The sequence below is a fragment of the Podarcis bocagei genome (genome assembly GCF_964188305.1).
Source record: "Podarcis bocagei genome assembly, chromosome: 1".
NCBI lineage: Eukaryota > Metazoa > Chordata > Lepidosauria > Squamata > Lacertidae > Podarcis > Podarcis bocagei.
Window position 1 is genome coordinate 36790428 of NC_138125.1, and position 18064 is coordinate 36808491.

General features: G+C 43.5%; 1 protein-coding gene across 3 annotated transcripts in view; it reads right to left on the reverse strand.

The window, feature by feature from the left end:
• AKAP6 (A-kinase anchoring protein 6) overlaps positions 1–18064 on the reverse strand; it is a 246800-nt gene that overhangs the window by 69911 nt on the left and 158825 nt on the right. For all 3 annotated transcript variants that reach the window (XM_081207494.1, XM_081207493.1, XM_081207492.1), the window contains exon 9: positions 7338–7458. In XM_081207494.1, coding sequence (XP_081063620.1) covers positions 7338–7458 — 121 coding nt within the window. The remainder of the gene's footprint in view (positions 1–7337; positions 7459–18064) is intronic.

Below are 18064 nucleotides of genomic sequence, written 5' to 3' on the forward strand. Positions count from 1 at the left end.
TATTAAAGGATTAATGAGAGGAGTTTAGACGCTTGGGCCAGATCCTATAAATCCTATGTAGGATAATTATCTGTGGATCTTTAAAGAATGCTTGAGAGATCAGGTCCAGGTATTATAATGACAAACGGAGGATGAAGCCAAAATGAACCAGGCAGAAACTTAAGGGGGTCCTTGGCATGGTACGACTGATGTCCCTTCAAACTCACATACCCCAATATCCCATGCAGTATTTTGTTTTTCTGCTGCCACCAGTGTCATAGCAGTGGCAGCAACACCACACACAACCATGTGAGCACCTGGCAGAAAGGGCAGTGAGTAGCAGCCCAGGTAAGTTTGGCTGGGAAGGGTCTTTCTGAGTCTCCTGAGCCCCTTGGCCAATGCTTGACCTGGCTGACAGCTGGTGCCAATCCTGACCAAGCATACTCAAAAGATCTAGATACTCTATTCCTAAAGTAACTTAAAAGTAGGATAGCTAGAGTGAGGATAACTATGCAACAGGAGTAGAGTTTAAGACTGAAGACAGACACGTTTCTTACATTAACATTTCACGCTTCTTTCCATCATGGAACCTGAGCAGACCTACTTATAGTGCCTAAGTGGTCCCCCATCCAGGCACTGACCAGACCTACTAGCTTCAGCAAGATAGTGGTCTCTTGTGCCTTCAGAAAAAGAGTAAGCTCACAGCATGGTATATGTGCTGACAGCTCCCTTGTAGCATCAGGCCATAATATTGAATGATGAAATGTTATTCTTGCCTCTCCTGCCTTGCCCACCCATCCAATTGCTATTAATGGAGGCTCCTCCTCCTCTGCCAGCAAGCAAAGTGTCCAGAATCCAGGTGCCTGAGAGGCAAGTTGAATGACCTCCCTCTGCCTCCGCCACTGGCTGTAGGGAGCTTTTGTTTCCTAGGCTGAGGAGGAGATGGTGGTAGCAGTATTGATCAGGCAGCTGAGCAAGTAGGGAGGGTCAAGAATTACATATCAGCATTCAATTCACCGGCACACAAGAGAAAGACATCAATATAAAAAGAAGGTTGACGGAGTATTGACAGCCCTGTGGCTCACTTTCCATACTACGTCAGCCTTTAGCCTAATATCGTATAAACTGAGATTTCAAAATGATTGCAGGTTTGTTTGGAGGCAGAAGGAGGAGAATTCTTCTTTGATATAAGATTACATTAAAGGCTTGAACCAACTGAGAACAAAAAACTACAGCTCTGCTCTATGTCAATTTTACCAAGGCCTCCTATCGTCATCTATCAGGATAAAATCAGGGGAAGAAAGTCTTGGCTTGAATCGGTATGGAATTAGAGAAAAACATCACTGGGGATACATGCTGAACTGTGAATATACAGATAATTTTCTCATACCTAGTTCTGGCATCGCTATATTGTTATTATGCATTTAATGTATGCTCTTGCCTTGCAATGTACTTGTTTTATTATAGATCTTTCCCACTTATAGACTCCTTAGAGGCAAAGATTACTGCTGCCAATAGTGAAAACACAGCAGGTAACCTGGCAGAGGAGGTTTGCTGAGCTAGCTCAGCGGTGCAATTACTTATCAATTCAATAACTAGGAGGAAGATTCTGTAGATTTAAGAAATCTACCCCTAGAAAAGAGAAAGTGCAATGAACTGGCGTCTGTACAGTATAGTTGTTAGTGGAGCAACATGAATTAAAGCAAGAGAGAAACGGGATTCCAATCTTCCCATGATTTATTTCCTGTAGTTTCTGCACGAGGAACAACCAAATTCAACAGCTCAACATTCAGTCGATGTGGTTCAACACTATGGCACTATACTGTCAATGATATATGCATTCTACACACAATCTGTAAATGGAAACTCAAATTCTGCCTACTCAAATGAGCCCTCATGTGGTGGCAGCTAGCATATACCACATCACTAGAAAGGCTTCTGAAGGAAGAGCCTTTCCATTGTGATATATACCGGCCATCACTACATAGGGATGCCTCCACCAGAAGCATTCACCATGAGACACAGACACAATAAAATCATCCTGTGGTGTCTTTATCACTACTTTACCAAAGGATGTGTGAAATGACCCTAGGAAATTTATTCAGGTATTAACCACATGTTCCTGGGAACTTGCTGAAACCATTAAAAAAACTACTGTATTTTTTGCACCATAACACTCACTTTTTTCCTCCTAAAAAGTAAGGGGAAATGTCTGTGCGTGTTATGGAGCGAATGCCTACAGATGGCGGGGGGATCTGCTGCAGTCGTGAGCAGAGGATCCATGGTTCCCCTTCCTTCCCTCCTCCGTGGATCGCTTTGAAACAGCAAAGAGGGAGAAGAGCCGCTGAGTGGAGAGGAGAGAGGGACAGAGACCCTGCTTGCTTTAAAGGAGCAAAGCGGGAGAGGAGAGGAGAGGAGCCGCTTACACGAGTGTAAGTGGCTCCTGTCCTGTTAGCTCCTTTAAAGCAAGCAGGGTCTCTGTCCCTCTCTCCTTCCCACTCAGCTGGCTAAATAGCAGCAAAGTTTTTCAGCGAGCTGGGGAGGAGGGAGAGAAGCAGAACCTGCTTGCTTTAAAGGAGCAAAGCGGGAGAGGAGAGGAGCCTTCTCCTCTCTGCATTATTAACAGCATCCTTCTCCACCCACCCCACGCATGTTCCTTGTCCCTTGAGTGCTTTTCCTTCCCTCCCCACTTAAAACGTGGTTACAAAGCACGGATCCACATGGATCCTCAGGATTTTTGCATTGGGCTACCCCAAACTCACCGTCAGATCACATGTCTGTGGCCACAGCATGAACCACAAAAATCATACATCCACTGTTTCGTTTAGAATATTTTTTTCTTGTTTTCCTCCTCTAAAAACTATGTGCGTGTTATGGTCGGGTGCGTGTTATAGAGCAAAAAATACGGTATACTTAGGAACATAGGAAGCTGCCTTATATTGAGTCAGACCAGTGGTCCATTGACCTCAGTATTGTCTGCACTGACTGACAGCAGCCAGTTTCAGAAAGAAGTGTCTCCCAACTGAAGCTTGAGAGGCCTCAGGTTAGATCTGAGACAGGCATGCAAAGCAGATGCTTTATCACTGAGCTACGGTCATTCCCGAGGGAAACTGCTGATATTAGAAAACTTAAAAAACAACAACAGGCTGTTATTGTTTTTTGCACCATTGCTTCTTAAAAAGCTAGTTGGAAGTCTATTGTTTCGTTCGGGGGGAAATGTTTCTAGGGTGAAATGAAACCTGGGTGAAGAATTGCTTTCGCCTGGCTCACACATTTTAATTTCCACCACTTCGTTTACTCACAGGAGATAACTACAGCATGGTGTAGTGGTTAAGAGCAGTAGTCTCGTAATCTGGGGAACCGGGTTCGCGTCCCCGCTCCTCCACATGCAGCTGCTGGGTGACCTTGGGCCAGTCACACTTCTCTGAAGTCTCTCAGCCCCACTCACCTCACAGAGTGTTTGTTGTGGGGGAGGAAGGGAAAGGAGATTGTTGGCCACTTTGAGACTCCTTCGGGTAGTGATAAAGCGGGATATCAAATCCAAACTCTTCTTCTTAAATGAACAGTGGGCCCAAAGCTTACATATCTCAGGGCCCTTGCAGACATTATTTTCATTGCGCACATAGGCGCCGACTCCATGGGGCCTGAGGGGGCCCAAGCCCCATCAAAAATTCGTTTGGGGGGCTCCGCCCCCCCCAATAATCTTGGGCGCTCCTCCAGCAGAGCGCCACCGCCGCCCCTCCCCCAGCCCAAAATGCACAGGGTCGGGCTGCATGCCTCCTGCCCTCCCTCCCGAGCAAAAGCTCCACCCAATTTCCTTCGGAGCTGATTAATAGGCGCAGCAAGCTCTCCCCTATTCGCTCACGAGGAGGCGGCGCCACTTTATCTGCATATTCATGAGCTTATTTATTATTCATGAGCTTTCGCGGGCTCCCCCAATATTTTTTATAAGTCGGCGCCCCTGATTGCGCATTCATGATGGTTTGCTTTCATGATGCTGTTAGGGTGGCCATATGCAATCCAAAGGCAATTTGAGGGTGGATTGTTAACAGGGGGGGAAAACTTACCAGAGAGGGAAAGGATTAAGCACAATCACACACTGCTCTTCCGTAGCTGATTGCAGCCTTTGCAGCTGTACTGCATTCTGGGATGGGGAAATTATTGGGTTAACTGGTGTGTCATGTAAACTGGTCTGCCTTCAGAATTTGTGGAAAACCACATAACGAAGTTGCCTCTATGAAATGTTGTAATGACCACAGCTTTGTTTCTTTATCATGTTTCACGTTAAGCTCCATGTCAGCTTCCCCATTTGTACAATGGAACAAGAAGAACAGCTATTCAAGGTTACAAATTATACACACGGGTCAGAACGATGCAAACACGGGAATCCTATTATACAGTAAGTGTAACCACTTACAGCCTTATCTTAGATATAGCTGCTATGGATGGTTGAAGCTTGTTGGTGTGGCACTTGAAGAATGCATACAGTATACCTCGGGTTAAGTACCGGTACTTAATTCGTTCCGGAGGTCCGTACTTAACCTGAAACTGTTCTTAACCTGAAGCACCACTTTAGCTAATGGGACCTCCTGCTGCTTCCACGCCGCCAGAGCCCGATTTCTGTTCTCATCCTGAAGCAAAGTTCTTAACCTGAAGCACTATTTCTGGGTTAGCAGAGTCTGTAACCTGAAGCGTATGTAACCTGAAGCATATGTACCCTGAGGTACCACTGTTACAGACGCTGCAGGTTACAGACGCTTCAGGTTACAGACTCTGCTAACCCAGAAATAGTGCTTCAGGTTAAGAACTTTGCTTCAGGATAAGAACAGAAATTGCGTGGTGGCGGTGCAGGGGCAGCGGGAGGCCCCACTAGCTAAAGTGGTACCTCAGGTTAAAAACAGTTTCAGGTTAAGAACAGACCTCCAGAACGAATTAAGTTCTTAACCCGAGGTACCACTGTATGTCTATCTTATCATGCTTTCTTTTTTCTCAATTGCCTCATTTTGTAGAGGGTTTGGACACAATCTCTATTCTACAAAAGGCAATGGTGTAATATATAGTGCTCAACACTATATATTAAGCTATACTGCTATTTATTTATTTAATAAACTTTATATACCACTTGACTGTAGAAAAAAACCTCAAGGTGGTTTACAAGAAAGATAAAGCAATAAAATTATCAGTAAGAAGAATTTACAACTGTAATGTAAAACTTACAGAAGGTTAAAACTGCAATAAAATAGACTAAAACAAATTAAACACCTACAAACTTTATAACCATTTGGGCAGGCTTGCCTGAATAAGAAAGTCTTCAGCAGGTGTCAAAAGGAGTACCGGTATGATGAATCCTGCTATGATGTCCTGTGTCAGTAAAGCAATACTCTTTATGGGCGATCAAATGTACTCATTTGCTCAGTCAATGGTTTCTCAAATCAGACTAAGTGAATAAGCTTTCCTCGGAATTTACTAATGTAGAGAGTGAAATGCTTGTGCGTGGATTTTTTATTTTTCTCCGCTGTATAAAAAGTCCACAGAGGAACTGGCACATCTGAACTGGCTTTCCAAATTTCCTGAATGTACAAGTATTTAAGTATTCTGTATAGGAAGTTCTTACAGAAACTACAAAAGGATTAAACCATGGAATCTTAGAGTTGGACGGGGTCCCAAGGGTCATCTAGCCCAACCCCCTGCAATGCAGGAATCTCAGCTAAAGCATCCATGGCAGATGGCCATCCAACCTCTGTTTAAAAACCTCCAAGGAAGGAGAATCGGAATCTCCTTTCTTGCAGCTTGAAGCCATTTCACAGCTTTAAAAGCCTACCTTCCACAGCATGAGAAAACAAGCGTTCTCCTGTGACAGCCCTTAAGATATTTGAAGATGGCTATCATATTTCCTCTCAGCCTCCTCTTTTCCAGGCTAGACATATCCAGCTCCTTCAAGTGCTCCTCATAAGGCTTAGTTTCCAGACCCTTGATCATCTTGGTTGCCCTCCTCTGTACACACTCCAGCTTGTCCACATCCTTCTTAAATTGTGGTGCCCAGAACTAGACACAGTATTCCAAGTGTGGTCTGACTAAGGCAGAATAGAGTGATACTATAACTTCCCTTGATATGGACACTATACTTCAGTGATCACAGCCTAGAATAGCATTACCTTTTTTTGCTGGTACATCACACTGTTGTGTGGCTTGTGGTTTTTTATTTTAAAAAAAACACTCACGTTTGATTAAATTATATATATAAAAATAAACAGAGAAGAAAGAAAACAACTTCTATTTGACCTTGAGTGTGCCATTTCTTGCATAAGAAATAAAAAAAGGCTAGAGGGTAGTTGTTCCTTGTCGTTATACTGTTGCTGATTCTGTTGTTAGTTATTAATTTTATTTTTTATGATTCACAATCTGCTCTTTGAGATATGCCATATGCTCAAAGCAATTCAAGGATGACAACTGTCAAAATTAGTCCAATAAAAATTGCCTAAATGAGGAAGATTTACTACATCCTGATAAGTCTGTAGAAAGCCCCTCCTCCGCTCTCAAAATGCTCCCCCCCATCTCCACATCACATACAAAAGTCCAGAATGAGAGTTAAAAGTGAAATTATTGCTTTTGAGTAAGTTATCTTAATTTTTTTTAAAGCAAAAGTTACCAGAAACAGAAAACAGCTCTTTCCCCCCTTTCTCTTTCTTTGTAAGGCACAAGGGGTTGTATCCTACTCAGAGTAGACCCATTGAAATTAATGGCACAAGTTAACTATGTCCATTCACTTCAGTAGGTCTACTCTGAGGTATGGCTAACATTGGCTGCAACCCAAGATTTGCAACCAATGCACAAGTTTACCATTACTGTACTTAATTCATTAAAGGCACATTGTATTAATAAAAAAATACTTGCATTATGTAAAGTAGATGGGAAAAATCCTATATCCTGAAACAATAAGCTAAATCAAGGCACCCCCACCCTCGCCTTTACTAACATGGCATGAAAGGTAGATAAAACCAGACGAAAGCTCCAATCAAAACACATTTTCTAAATGCTACTATCATCCCCCCTCTTCATTTTGTTTCGGTCTACTTATGAATGCGGTTTCATCTATTTCTATTCACACCAAAGACAAATCTTTGTCCTCCCATAGAATTGCACCAAATGGAATGTGATAAAGGGAACTTTCTCACAATTATGATGTTGGTGCAGGCTGTCAGCACAGAGGGGATGGAAATGAGGTTGGGGACAGGGAAGGGAATTCTAATAGACACCATGATATATACAATGAACGCAGGGCTATCCTGTGAGAGAAAGACTTGTCAAACTAATCAGATCTTCTATAGCTAGGTAAAGGCAGTAACGGAAGCGCTAACCTTGTAAAGATGCAGCTGCTGCTCCTCTGACATCATCAGGTCATGGCTGTCTATCACTATGGATTCCATGTCAATCAGCCAATCCCAGAGCTCCTGGTATTCTGAATCAAAGTCCAAAAGGCTGCAGATAAGGAATAAAATGTATTATGCATACTAGGGTATAGCTGTTAAGACCTTGTATTAGAATATAAGATATTCTCAAAAACGCATGATATCCCTAGCTCTGTTGCGGAAGAGATTCTTTATTTCAACAGGATAAATGAGAATTCAACTCCAGTATAAGCCGTGACCTAAATCTCAGCAAACGATACTAGATTCTGTCAACAACAGCAGACATATTTCTCTTCCTTCAAAAACTTTAAAAGAAATGGGAATTACATACAGGGCTGCTTAATGGTTTTTAAAGTGCTAACATATTTAGCAAACTTCTCCGCGATGAGCATTATGTGCTATTATTTGCACCAAAAACACTACTTTCACAGAAAAAAATGACTCAATCCATTTAGCCATTCCTCTGCTGTCTATCTGCCTATCTCTGCAAATATATATCCTACGTTTATTTTCATGCATGAGTAGCTAGCATTTCAACATAACACTTTAAGATAGGCTTGAGTGAATATGGTAAGCCAGTGAGAACCAAGGCCAGATACAGTATTAGACAGGTGTTCCCTACAGACATGTTAGAAACAAAGGTAAGGACAGGAAGTCAAAACAATGAATCCTTGAATAGCCAGCAATCATTAAAATTCAAAGGAGGATCACAACGGTTTCCAAGAAAATAAATCATTAGAATAAGGAGCTTAAAAGGATTAATGTTATTCTCTATTGAAAGCCTAGTGAATAAGTAAAACACTGTGATACAAAAAAAGAAAAAAGAAAAAAGTAACAGAAGGTGCACACGAAAAAACTGCAGAAATGTCTGAAGAGTGACTCGTAAAAGAAAGAAAAAATCATTTAGACTTGCTAAACTGCTGTCACTCTCCAAACCCTTACCTTTGGCTTTGAAGTACAATTATGAATCTAAGGACCATATGATAGTGTGTAGCATTATTGCTTACCAAAACTAATTAACTTAGTATATTTAGATTTAAATTATGTTATTTGCAGTCCACAAGGGAATCAGTGTATCCTGCAAGCAAAGCAATATTAATACTTGGGATATAAGTATTTGGTGCCATCAAATGATGCTAAACCAGATTAAAACAAAGTCAGCACTCATATAACGCTTCTATTACGATCACACTTAGGGTTAGTTCTGCAATAATGATTGAAGCTATGGGATCATTTGTGATTCAACTCCCATGCATATAAAGTAAAATCTATTCTGGAATGCATCACAGTAATCCAAACAACTAGTTTAAGGTTGAACCCAGATACTGGATTCCTGGTCCATCCAGGTCACAGGATTGCCCTTGAACAAGCTAGATGGGCGAGGCATTGCAAAATAGCAAATCATAGAATTGTAGAATTGGAAGGGACTCTGATAATCATCTAGTCACCTGCATTGCAGAAATCTCAACTAGAGCATCCATGGCCAACAGATGGCCATCCAACCTCTGCTTAAAAACCTCCAAGGAAGGAGAGTCCACCACCTTCCAAGGGAGTCTAAACAGCTGTTACCATCAGAAAGCTCTTCCTGATGTTTAGTTGGAGTATCCTCTTACGTACAAAGGTAAGAATCACACCTGCTGCCCCATCCACTTTTGCCATCCACCACTAGCACACACAAATCCCGAAAATTGTCCACAGGACTATTCTCCTATAGAACACAGCAGCATCTAAGACCAATCAAGAAGATGGCAGCAAAAGAGCCCTATTGGCCAAGCTCATAAAGTCATGGCATTTTGAGTAGCATTCTCAATAGCAGACCCACCATTGTGAAACTCCGCCACTCCTTACAAATGCAGACTTAAAATGATCGATGTTAGGGGTGCAACTCAGTGAAAGAGCAGATGTGTTTGTACCTCCAGGTAGGACTGGGAAAGACCCCATCTCAAACCTGGGTGATCCACTGCCAATCAGTGTAGGCATTGCTGAACTAGATGTGCCAATATTCAGACAAGATATAAATTCCTGTGTTCCTAAAACAATAACTGCAACCATACAAACTGTGAAGCCAGCGAATGTGGTTTAAGTTTATTTAGTTCCACCAGCCGGATTGCAGGATTGAGTTGTAAGGAATGTATTTTAATTTGGTGGACAGGTAATCATAAATGCAGAGTTGCACACCTAATCCTCTGAATGCAAACATATTTCTTAAGGTGTGGACATTAATTCACTGTATAAAATGAAAATTCATGAGAGTCTTTCTCATGAGAAAATCATCTTGTGAGTACCATTAACAAACAAAAAATTAATGTGGAATTATTTTCACCAGCCAATTGTTCAAGTTTAACATTCTGTATAATTTCTAGTATTGTTATTCAGCTTGCATAATTTCTTTGTTAAAGTGCATATCCCATTTAGAAGTACTAAGGAAAGGCTGCATTCCATCAAAAATAATCCATTCATGGACAGAAAAAAACCCATCCTTTTCTAGTAATCATCTGCTATATCTTTTTTTTTATATCGTCCTTTTTGAAACCTTCATACAGCATCATATAACTAACCAGAATGATTTCATAAAATGATCAAAGGTCTTTCAGTTCCACAAATTTTGATCTTTCTTCACTTTGGTAAGTTGCCCCATGCAAAACTAGATATAAGCTATGCTTATTACCTAAACATTCCTGCAATCAGCTGTTCTTCAAAAAATTGTTATGAAAGAGAGTTGCAAGAAATTAGTTGACTATTAGCCACATATGGTCTAAACTTCTAGTGATAAATGAAGGCAAAAGCGCATGGTCATATGCATAAGCAGGGGACTTTGGACAAAAATTAAGAACTTGGGGGAAATGGCTGTTGGTCTTAAGGACGTGTGCCCATTCACAACCACTAGAGGCTTTGATTCAATTTGCATGCATGCTAAGCATGGCTTAGCATGAACGAACAGAGCAAAGGTAGTAGTTACTGTGCTCTTCCCATGATCCTGCTGCTGCCATCCTACCCAGGATGGCACCTAGATTTATGTCTGAACCTGGGCTTGCAGTTTCACTCACTCTAGACAAACTGCAAGCTGTAACCATGTTTTGTTTGTGACTTAATGCCCATGGTTTATCTGGTGAGACAAACCATGAAAAGGGGAAAAGAGAGGACCCAAATAATTACCGCCCAGTCAGTCTGACATCAATACCAGGGAAGATTCTGGAGCAGATCATTAAGCAAACAGTCTGTGCGCACCTAGAAAGGAATGCTGTGATCACCAATAGTCAGCATGGATTTCTGAAAAATAAGTCATGTCAGACTAACCTGATCTCGTTTTTTGACAGAATTACAAGCCTGGTAGATGAAGGGAACGCAGTGGATGTAGCCTACCTTGATTTCAGCCAGGCATTTGACAAAGTGCCCCATGATATTCTTGTAAAGAAACTGGTAAAATGCGGTCTTGACTATGCTACCACTCAGTGGATTTGTAACTGGCTGACTGACCGAACCCAAAGAGTGCTCATCAATGGTTCCTCTTCATCCTGGAGAAGAGTGACTAGTGGGGTGCCACAGGGTTCTGTCTTGGGCCCGGTCTTATTCAACATCTTTATCAACGACTTGGATGATGGACTCAAGGGCATCCTGATCAGATTTGCAGATGACACCAAACTGGGAGGGGTGGCTAACACCCCAGAGGACAGGATCACACTTCAAAACGACCTTGACAGATTAGAGAACTGGGCCAAAACAAACAAGATGAATTTTAACAGGGAGAAATGTAAAGTATTGCACTTGGGCAAAAAAAATGAGAGGCACAAATACAAGATGGGTGACACCTGGCTTGAGAGCAGTACATGTGAAAAGGATCTAGGAGTCTTGGTTGACCACAAACTTGACATGAGCCAACAGTGTGACGCGGCAGCTAAAAAAGCCAATGCAATTCTGGGCTGCATCAATAGGAGTATAGCATCTAGATCAAGGGAAGTAATAGTGCCACTGTATTCTGCTCTGGTCAGACCTCACCTGGAGTACTGTGTCCAGTTCTGGGCACCACAATTCAAGAAGGACACTGACAACCTGGAACGTGTCCAGAGGAGGGCAACCAAAATGGTCAAAGGCCTGGAAACGATGCCTTATGAGGAACGGCTAAGGGAGCTGGGCATGTTTAGCCTGGAGAAGAGGAGGTTAAGGGGTGATATGATAGCCATGTTCAAATATATAAAAGGATGTCACATAGAGGAGGGAGAAAGGTTGTTTTCTGCTGCTCCAGAGAAGCGGACACGGAGCAATGGAGCCAAACTACAAGAAAGAAGATTCCACCTAAACATTAGGAAGAACTTCCTGACAGTAAGAGCTGTTCGACAGTGGAATTTGCTGCCAAGGAGTGTGGTGGAGTCTCCTACTTTGGAGGTCTTTAAGCAGAGGCTTGACAACCATATGTCAGGAGTGCTCTGATGGTGTTTCCTGCTTGGCAGGGGGTTGGACTCGATGGCCCTTGTGGTCTCTTCCAACTCTATGATTCTATGATTCTATGAACTCTAGTTCAGATGTAATGCTAAGCCCTGTGTAGAGCAGCAGCAGCAAAACCAGGGAGGAGCATAGCACAATCTTCACTCTGGGAAACAGCAAACTTGCTTGCTTGCACTAAGCCATGGTTTGGTTTAGCGTTACCTGATGTTACTGGCCACCCCAATCTCTGCCGAGTGGTGTTAGAATATTCTGTTCCACCTTAAGAACAGACGTGTGGAATTGTTGTATGTCACATGTCTGTTTACACTCCAGCACAGCTTGCTGGGAACTTCCGTTTGTGTATAGCTTTTGCTTATGCTGCTTGCTTTGGATATGAAGGAGATCAGACATGTTTCCTTTTGTCCTGATGTATGCTGAATAAACTAATTGTAAATATGCTCACACAGCCTCTCCTGCTAATTCTGTTGCGCGGCGTTTCTCTGCTGAGTAGTGTGCCCTAGCTTCTGAAGCTCGGGTAGCAGATTCATGCACCAAGATCTGGAGATTGCCTGGCACATTGGCCGGTGGGCTGGAGCCAGCTGGAGCCAGCTTGGTTGCATGCCAACAAGTGGTGCATGAGGTTTCAAGGGGTCTTGACACTCAACTAGGGTCTGTGTTCCTTTGGGGTAAATGAGGTGTGGTGGAGTCTGTCTGCAGTGTCTTTGAAATATGATTTATTTAAACATATTTACATTGGAAGCTTTCAATGGAGAAGGATTTCACAGTATTCATATCTCAAGAGAAACCCGACCTTCACACGGGTGCAGCACTGGAGTTCAAAGAATCTTGCACATTATCTCTGTGCCTCTGTCCCAGCCTGCCAAGATGGTTCTACCCCTGAAGTACTAGCCCCACCCTTCTCCTTCCCAAAGATCCTTGTCAGGAAAAAAAAAAATCCAAGCCTCGTGTAAAACAACACTTTTTTTCCTGTGGGCACAGCCTGCCCCCTCCCCTGTTTTCGTACGTCATGGAAGCTGAAATCCTAAACCTTTCTCTTCCCATGGTAACCATGGGAACTCCTCCCTCTGTCCACCAGACAAAAAATGTCTTGCCCTGATGATGGTTTTCATTGACGGGTTAATGACTTGCTTCCAGAACCTTTTGCCATTCTTTCCGACCCCTATCCGGGTGAGGTCTTGGCCTGGAAAAAGATGCTTAGCCTTCAATACTTCAAATATTATCTAAACTCTTCCACTTATTACTTTCTAACATTTACTAACTCTTGTTACCTGTTGTCTGTAAACTGAGCCTCTGTGAAAGAAAGGGCAGCTTATTAACAACAGACCAACTTCTGATCGTAAGAAGGGAAACAGTGGCATAAAGGAGGCAATATTGTACTGGGAAGAAAAGAATCATACAAAGAGAGAAAAGGCAGCAATCAATTTTTAAAAAATGAGTAAAAGTGGGAAGGAAAACTAGAAGAAATAAAAGTGTTGGCATCAAGAAAACAGTGGTGGAAGAAAACATATTGAAAGAACATTTAAAAAGAGAAATGACTGAAATTCCAGAACAATTTCTGTGAGCAGAAAGAAATATCTATATATATCTATAGTTGGGGGTGGGGGAAGTAACAAAGTGAAAGACAGCGACATTTGTATAAAAGATATAAAGAAGTGGGCAGAGTATACAAGATTCATTTATTTAGATTTTTGTTCCAACTTTCCACAAAACAGCTCAAGGTATACAGAGTTCTGAAACAAGGTTTTTCACATAACAATACAAAAGAGAGAGAAAGTTTAGCTGGCCTGAACAATCTATACTTTCCTTATGCTGGGTGAAAATATATGCTGCTACTACACAATGACCAGTGAATTGTATACCAGCTATGCCTGGGAAGAATAGAGGGAAAACACACTTCCAGAAAATGAAAAGGCAGCAGAAAGGCCAGCAGATAAGATTCAGGTATTCCAGGAAAACCACCAGAACCCACAAATTACATGTCCACATGTCACATGGTTGCACTGGTGCCAATGTACACAAGCTGACCAGAGACTATGTCTGTCACGTTTACATGCCCCAAATGTGGAACCAATACAATCAGGTAGGAACAGTAGGTGGTGCCAATGCAACCCCATGGTGCGCTCTGCTAAAACACCAGCGCATGAGGTGACGTGAATCCCACCATAGGTTCCCCCTTTTCCAATGGAAGAAAGATATGCAATCATGTAGTCGCCATGGGAATCTCATGGTGTGCTCTGTCAAAGTCCAAGCGGACGTTCTCAAACATGCAACTCCTTGGCCACAGCTGCTTCTGCAACAATGTATTATGGCTGTCCTGGTTGACTGCCAGTCACATGTTGACACTTCCCCTTTGTTAATGGCTGCCCACCTCCTTTCCCTGGCTGGTTGCATTGCTCCTTTTCAAGCTGCCCCATCCTCCTTGGTGAATGACTGCCCATGGCTACCCAACAAGCAGGGCTTCCTGCACAGCCCCAGCATTCCCTTCCCTTAGCTTATGCTGGGTTGTCCAGGAGGGCTGATGAAGACTGCCTGGGGATGTGCTTGCCCATGCCACTTTGAGAGCTCCACTCTGAGTCAGAAGAGGTATCAGAAGAGGATTCCCAGGTACAGCCCCTAGTGGAACAGAAACAATCTATGTGGTAAATACAGGTGACTAGGGGTGGCAACAATTCACATCATTGAGGATGTTGTGGAGGACAGAGAGACAAAGAGCAGGTGTGGTGCCCTTCGTGGCTTCATCTCCCTGTTGGGAATACCCATCGCTGGTCTGGCATGGAGCTTCTCAGGCTGCCTGGTGTGAGTGGATGGACTTTTCTCAATTGGCTGTATGCAGGTCAGTTTTGTTGGATATGGGGTGGAGCTCCTCATGGTCTGCACAGGAAAATGGACTGTGTAGAGCAAAGGCAGGTGGAAGAGAGAGCAAGCAACAAACAATGATCAGCACCTGTATGCAGTGTTAGCCCTCTGTGGAAGGCACTGCTCCCTGCTACTTGACAGGAAGAGCACTAGGAGCAATATAGTTGAGGCAAGACCCAGTTTTCATTTATAGCAATCCAGGAGATACATGAGAGGCAATCACAGGGCAGTCATCCTTTGTAGCACACTTCTTCCTCTTCCCTTGTTTACCTGTGTGGGGTGCTCCTGGTACTCCAGAGTGGGGCTTACCTGTAAGTGGGGCTGAGTGCCTCTCCTGGGTATCAGGAACACTTTTTCTCTCTGTTGGTGGAGGGAATGGGAGTTCCATGAGACAAGAGTATTCATAAAGGAATAAGGAAGAGATGTGAGAAAGTTGCAACAGATATGCATTACAGCAAATGTTCCCCCTTCCCTTGCTCACCTGAGTGTGGTGCTCTGCCTGGCCCATCCAGTTGTTGGAGTGGAGTTTGCTGATAGGCGTTTGCATCTGGTCCAGAGGTGAGGTCCTGTTCTGGTTCTAGGCCAATGCCATGACTGTTGTGTGCAAGTCCCTAGGGGTGCTCTTGTCCAAAGTACTCTTTCTTCACAGTTTCCCCTCACCAAAAGTTCCCCCTTGTGAGGAAACAGTGTGAGTGACATGGGGTCAGGGAGATGTAACTCTATAACGCATGCCTTGTCATCTGACCTGTAGTATCCCTATGTGAAGTTTATACACTGGTGGTGGTGTGGTGCAACAGGGACCATATGCTCTGTCATGATAATGTGTCTGGGGCGAGAGGCAGGAGGGCTATTTATAATCCCACCTCCCTCCACTGAAGTCAATCACTGGAGTTTGGGAATACCACCAAAAGGTGGTATTCAACTAAGTTTTACTCAAAGTAGATTGAAATGAATGGCTCTTCGTAATGTTTACTAATTTCAGTGGGCCAAGACACAGTAAATTTTAGCTGAATAGCATCCTAATTATTTTGGGTTTTATAAAGTCTTATGTTTTCCATACGAATTGTTTTTGTGATTTTTAATTGTTTTACTTACATGTATTGTTTAGAGAAATTTATTAACCAGGTTACTTAAAATGTAAAAAACCCCAAAACCCTCACTTGTCTTTTTTTGGCGTTGACACAATGTCCTCCTCGTCCAAGTGGCACTCTACTTTCCCCCACTAAATCCAGATACACTAAAACACATTGTGGGCAGTTGTGTTTCAAACAAGAAAGTAAAAGTGCTGATTTTTTTATTGGGCACCATCTATCGTCATTTATTAGCACATATGATTGAATGTATATATGATGCATGAGCTGTTGAGAGAAATGAGAGGCAGATGGGGCTCCTCAACCTGGGAAGGTAGACCATGTAGCAGAAGCGAAAATCTGATCCTAAACCTCTGCTGCCTTGCAGCCATACTCATTCGTGAGAAAGCCTTTGGGGGTAAACTCAGAGGAACAATCCATATTTGCTGTCATGTGGGACACCTTTGGGAGAAGAAAAGGGTAAGGAGAAAACCCTACACAATTCTGGAGTGGAGTCCCTCCTTCCAGCAACTCCTGCAGCCAAGTTGGTGCCAAAGGTATTCCTTTCCTTTCGACTACAACAGCTAGATGGAGGAGATGAGGTTCTGTTGTCTGGGCAGCCCAAGACCTCCAAACACACTGCCCTGGTTTGCATGCTGGAGAGGTCACGTTGGTGATGCTAATGCAAAACAATGCTGGATGCAACAGTTACGAGTTATAAGCTCAACCTGACTGGCATAAGGTACAAGCGTTACGGGTTGCTTTTGTCAGTAGAAGTGGTCATCAAGCCAGGCAGCCCCAGGTTAATACATTGCTGACCCGCACACAGGTCAATGACTAATGGAACACAGCCATCGTTAACTGTGAGAGGGAAACACTCAACACTGACATTGCCACTCTGCAGGAGACTAGACTCACATCAAATGGCTGTCTCTGAGAGAAGAACTACACCCTTTTCTGGCAAGGAGGGAATCCATGGCATAGGTTTCACAGTGAGGAACCCTCTTCTGTCTGCGAAAGAATTGCTGACCAAGGGCTCAGAACACTTGCTTTCCTCTGGTCCGGTTAAGATCTTGAGCGTCTGTGCTCCCATTATGTGCTCTGACATACAGACCGAAGACCAATTCTACGAGGAACTAGGCACATTCTTCTCTATCAAGGCAAAACAGCAAATGTCCTGGAGGCATCCAAGGTCAGGCCAATGACACCAGCTGAACTTGATTGTCATCAGGCTATCAGCCCTGAACTGTGTTCATGTTGCATGGAGCTACCAAGGTGCCGACTGCAACATGGATCAGTCCCTGTTGACAAGCAAGATCCCTCTCCAGCCAAATAGGTTCCAAAGCACAAAGCAGGAAGTGTGGACACGAATCAACACTGCTAGAACAGCCAACTTTGTGAATGTTTCTCCAATTCCGATGAACAGGTACTAGAGAGCCAGTGTGGTGTACTGGTTAAAAGCGGTAGACTTGTAATCTGGTGAACCGGGTTCGCGTCTCCACTCCTCCACATGCAGTTGCTGGGTGACCTTCGGGTAGTCACACTTCTCTGAAGTCTCTCAGCCCCACTCACCTCACAGAGTGTTTGTTGTGGGGGAGGAAGGGAAAGGAGATTGCTAGCTGATTTGAGACTCCTTAGGGTAGTGATAAAGCAGGATATCAAATCCAAACTCTTCTTCTACTGAACTTCCCAAGAGACAGCACTGAAGTAAGGTGGAACTACATCAAAGAGGCAACCTACAACACAGTGATGTCCTCCTTTGGCAAAAGAGAGCAGCAGGTCCCTGGCTGGTTTGAGGCTGGCATTAAGGACACAGATCCTGTTATTGCTGCAAAGCACGAGGGCCTTGTGAACTACAAGTGCACACCCTTCAAGAAGTTGCTTGCTGCACTGAGAAAGGCAAGGAGCGATGCCTAGAGGATTGCCAGATGATGTGCCAATGACTACTGGCTAAAGATGGACCAGACCATTCAACTCACTGCTGACAGTGGCAACTTTCACAAAATGTATGTAGGCATGACGGAAGCCTTCAGGAAAACTGCACCACTGAAAACCTAATCTGGAGAGATTATCACAGACTGCAGCAAGCAGATTAAGTGATAGGAAGAGCAGCAGTTGACAGCATCCAGACTTGGAAAAGCTGGATGCTCCTCCCTTCCTTGACAAGCTGAAGAACACCATCAACTCCATGGTTATGTGGTTAAGTCTCAGGACAGGACAGAATGCCAACAGCACTGTTAAAAGCCAGCCTCAACTCCTTCCTCGTGACACACCTCCACGGACTTCTCTCGCAGTGTTGGGAAACTG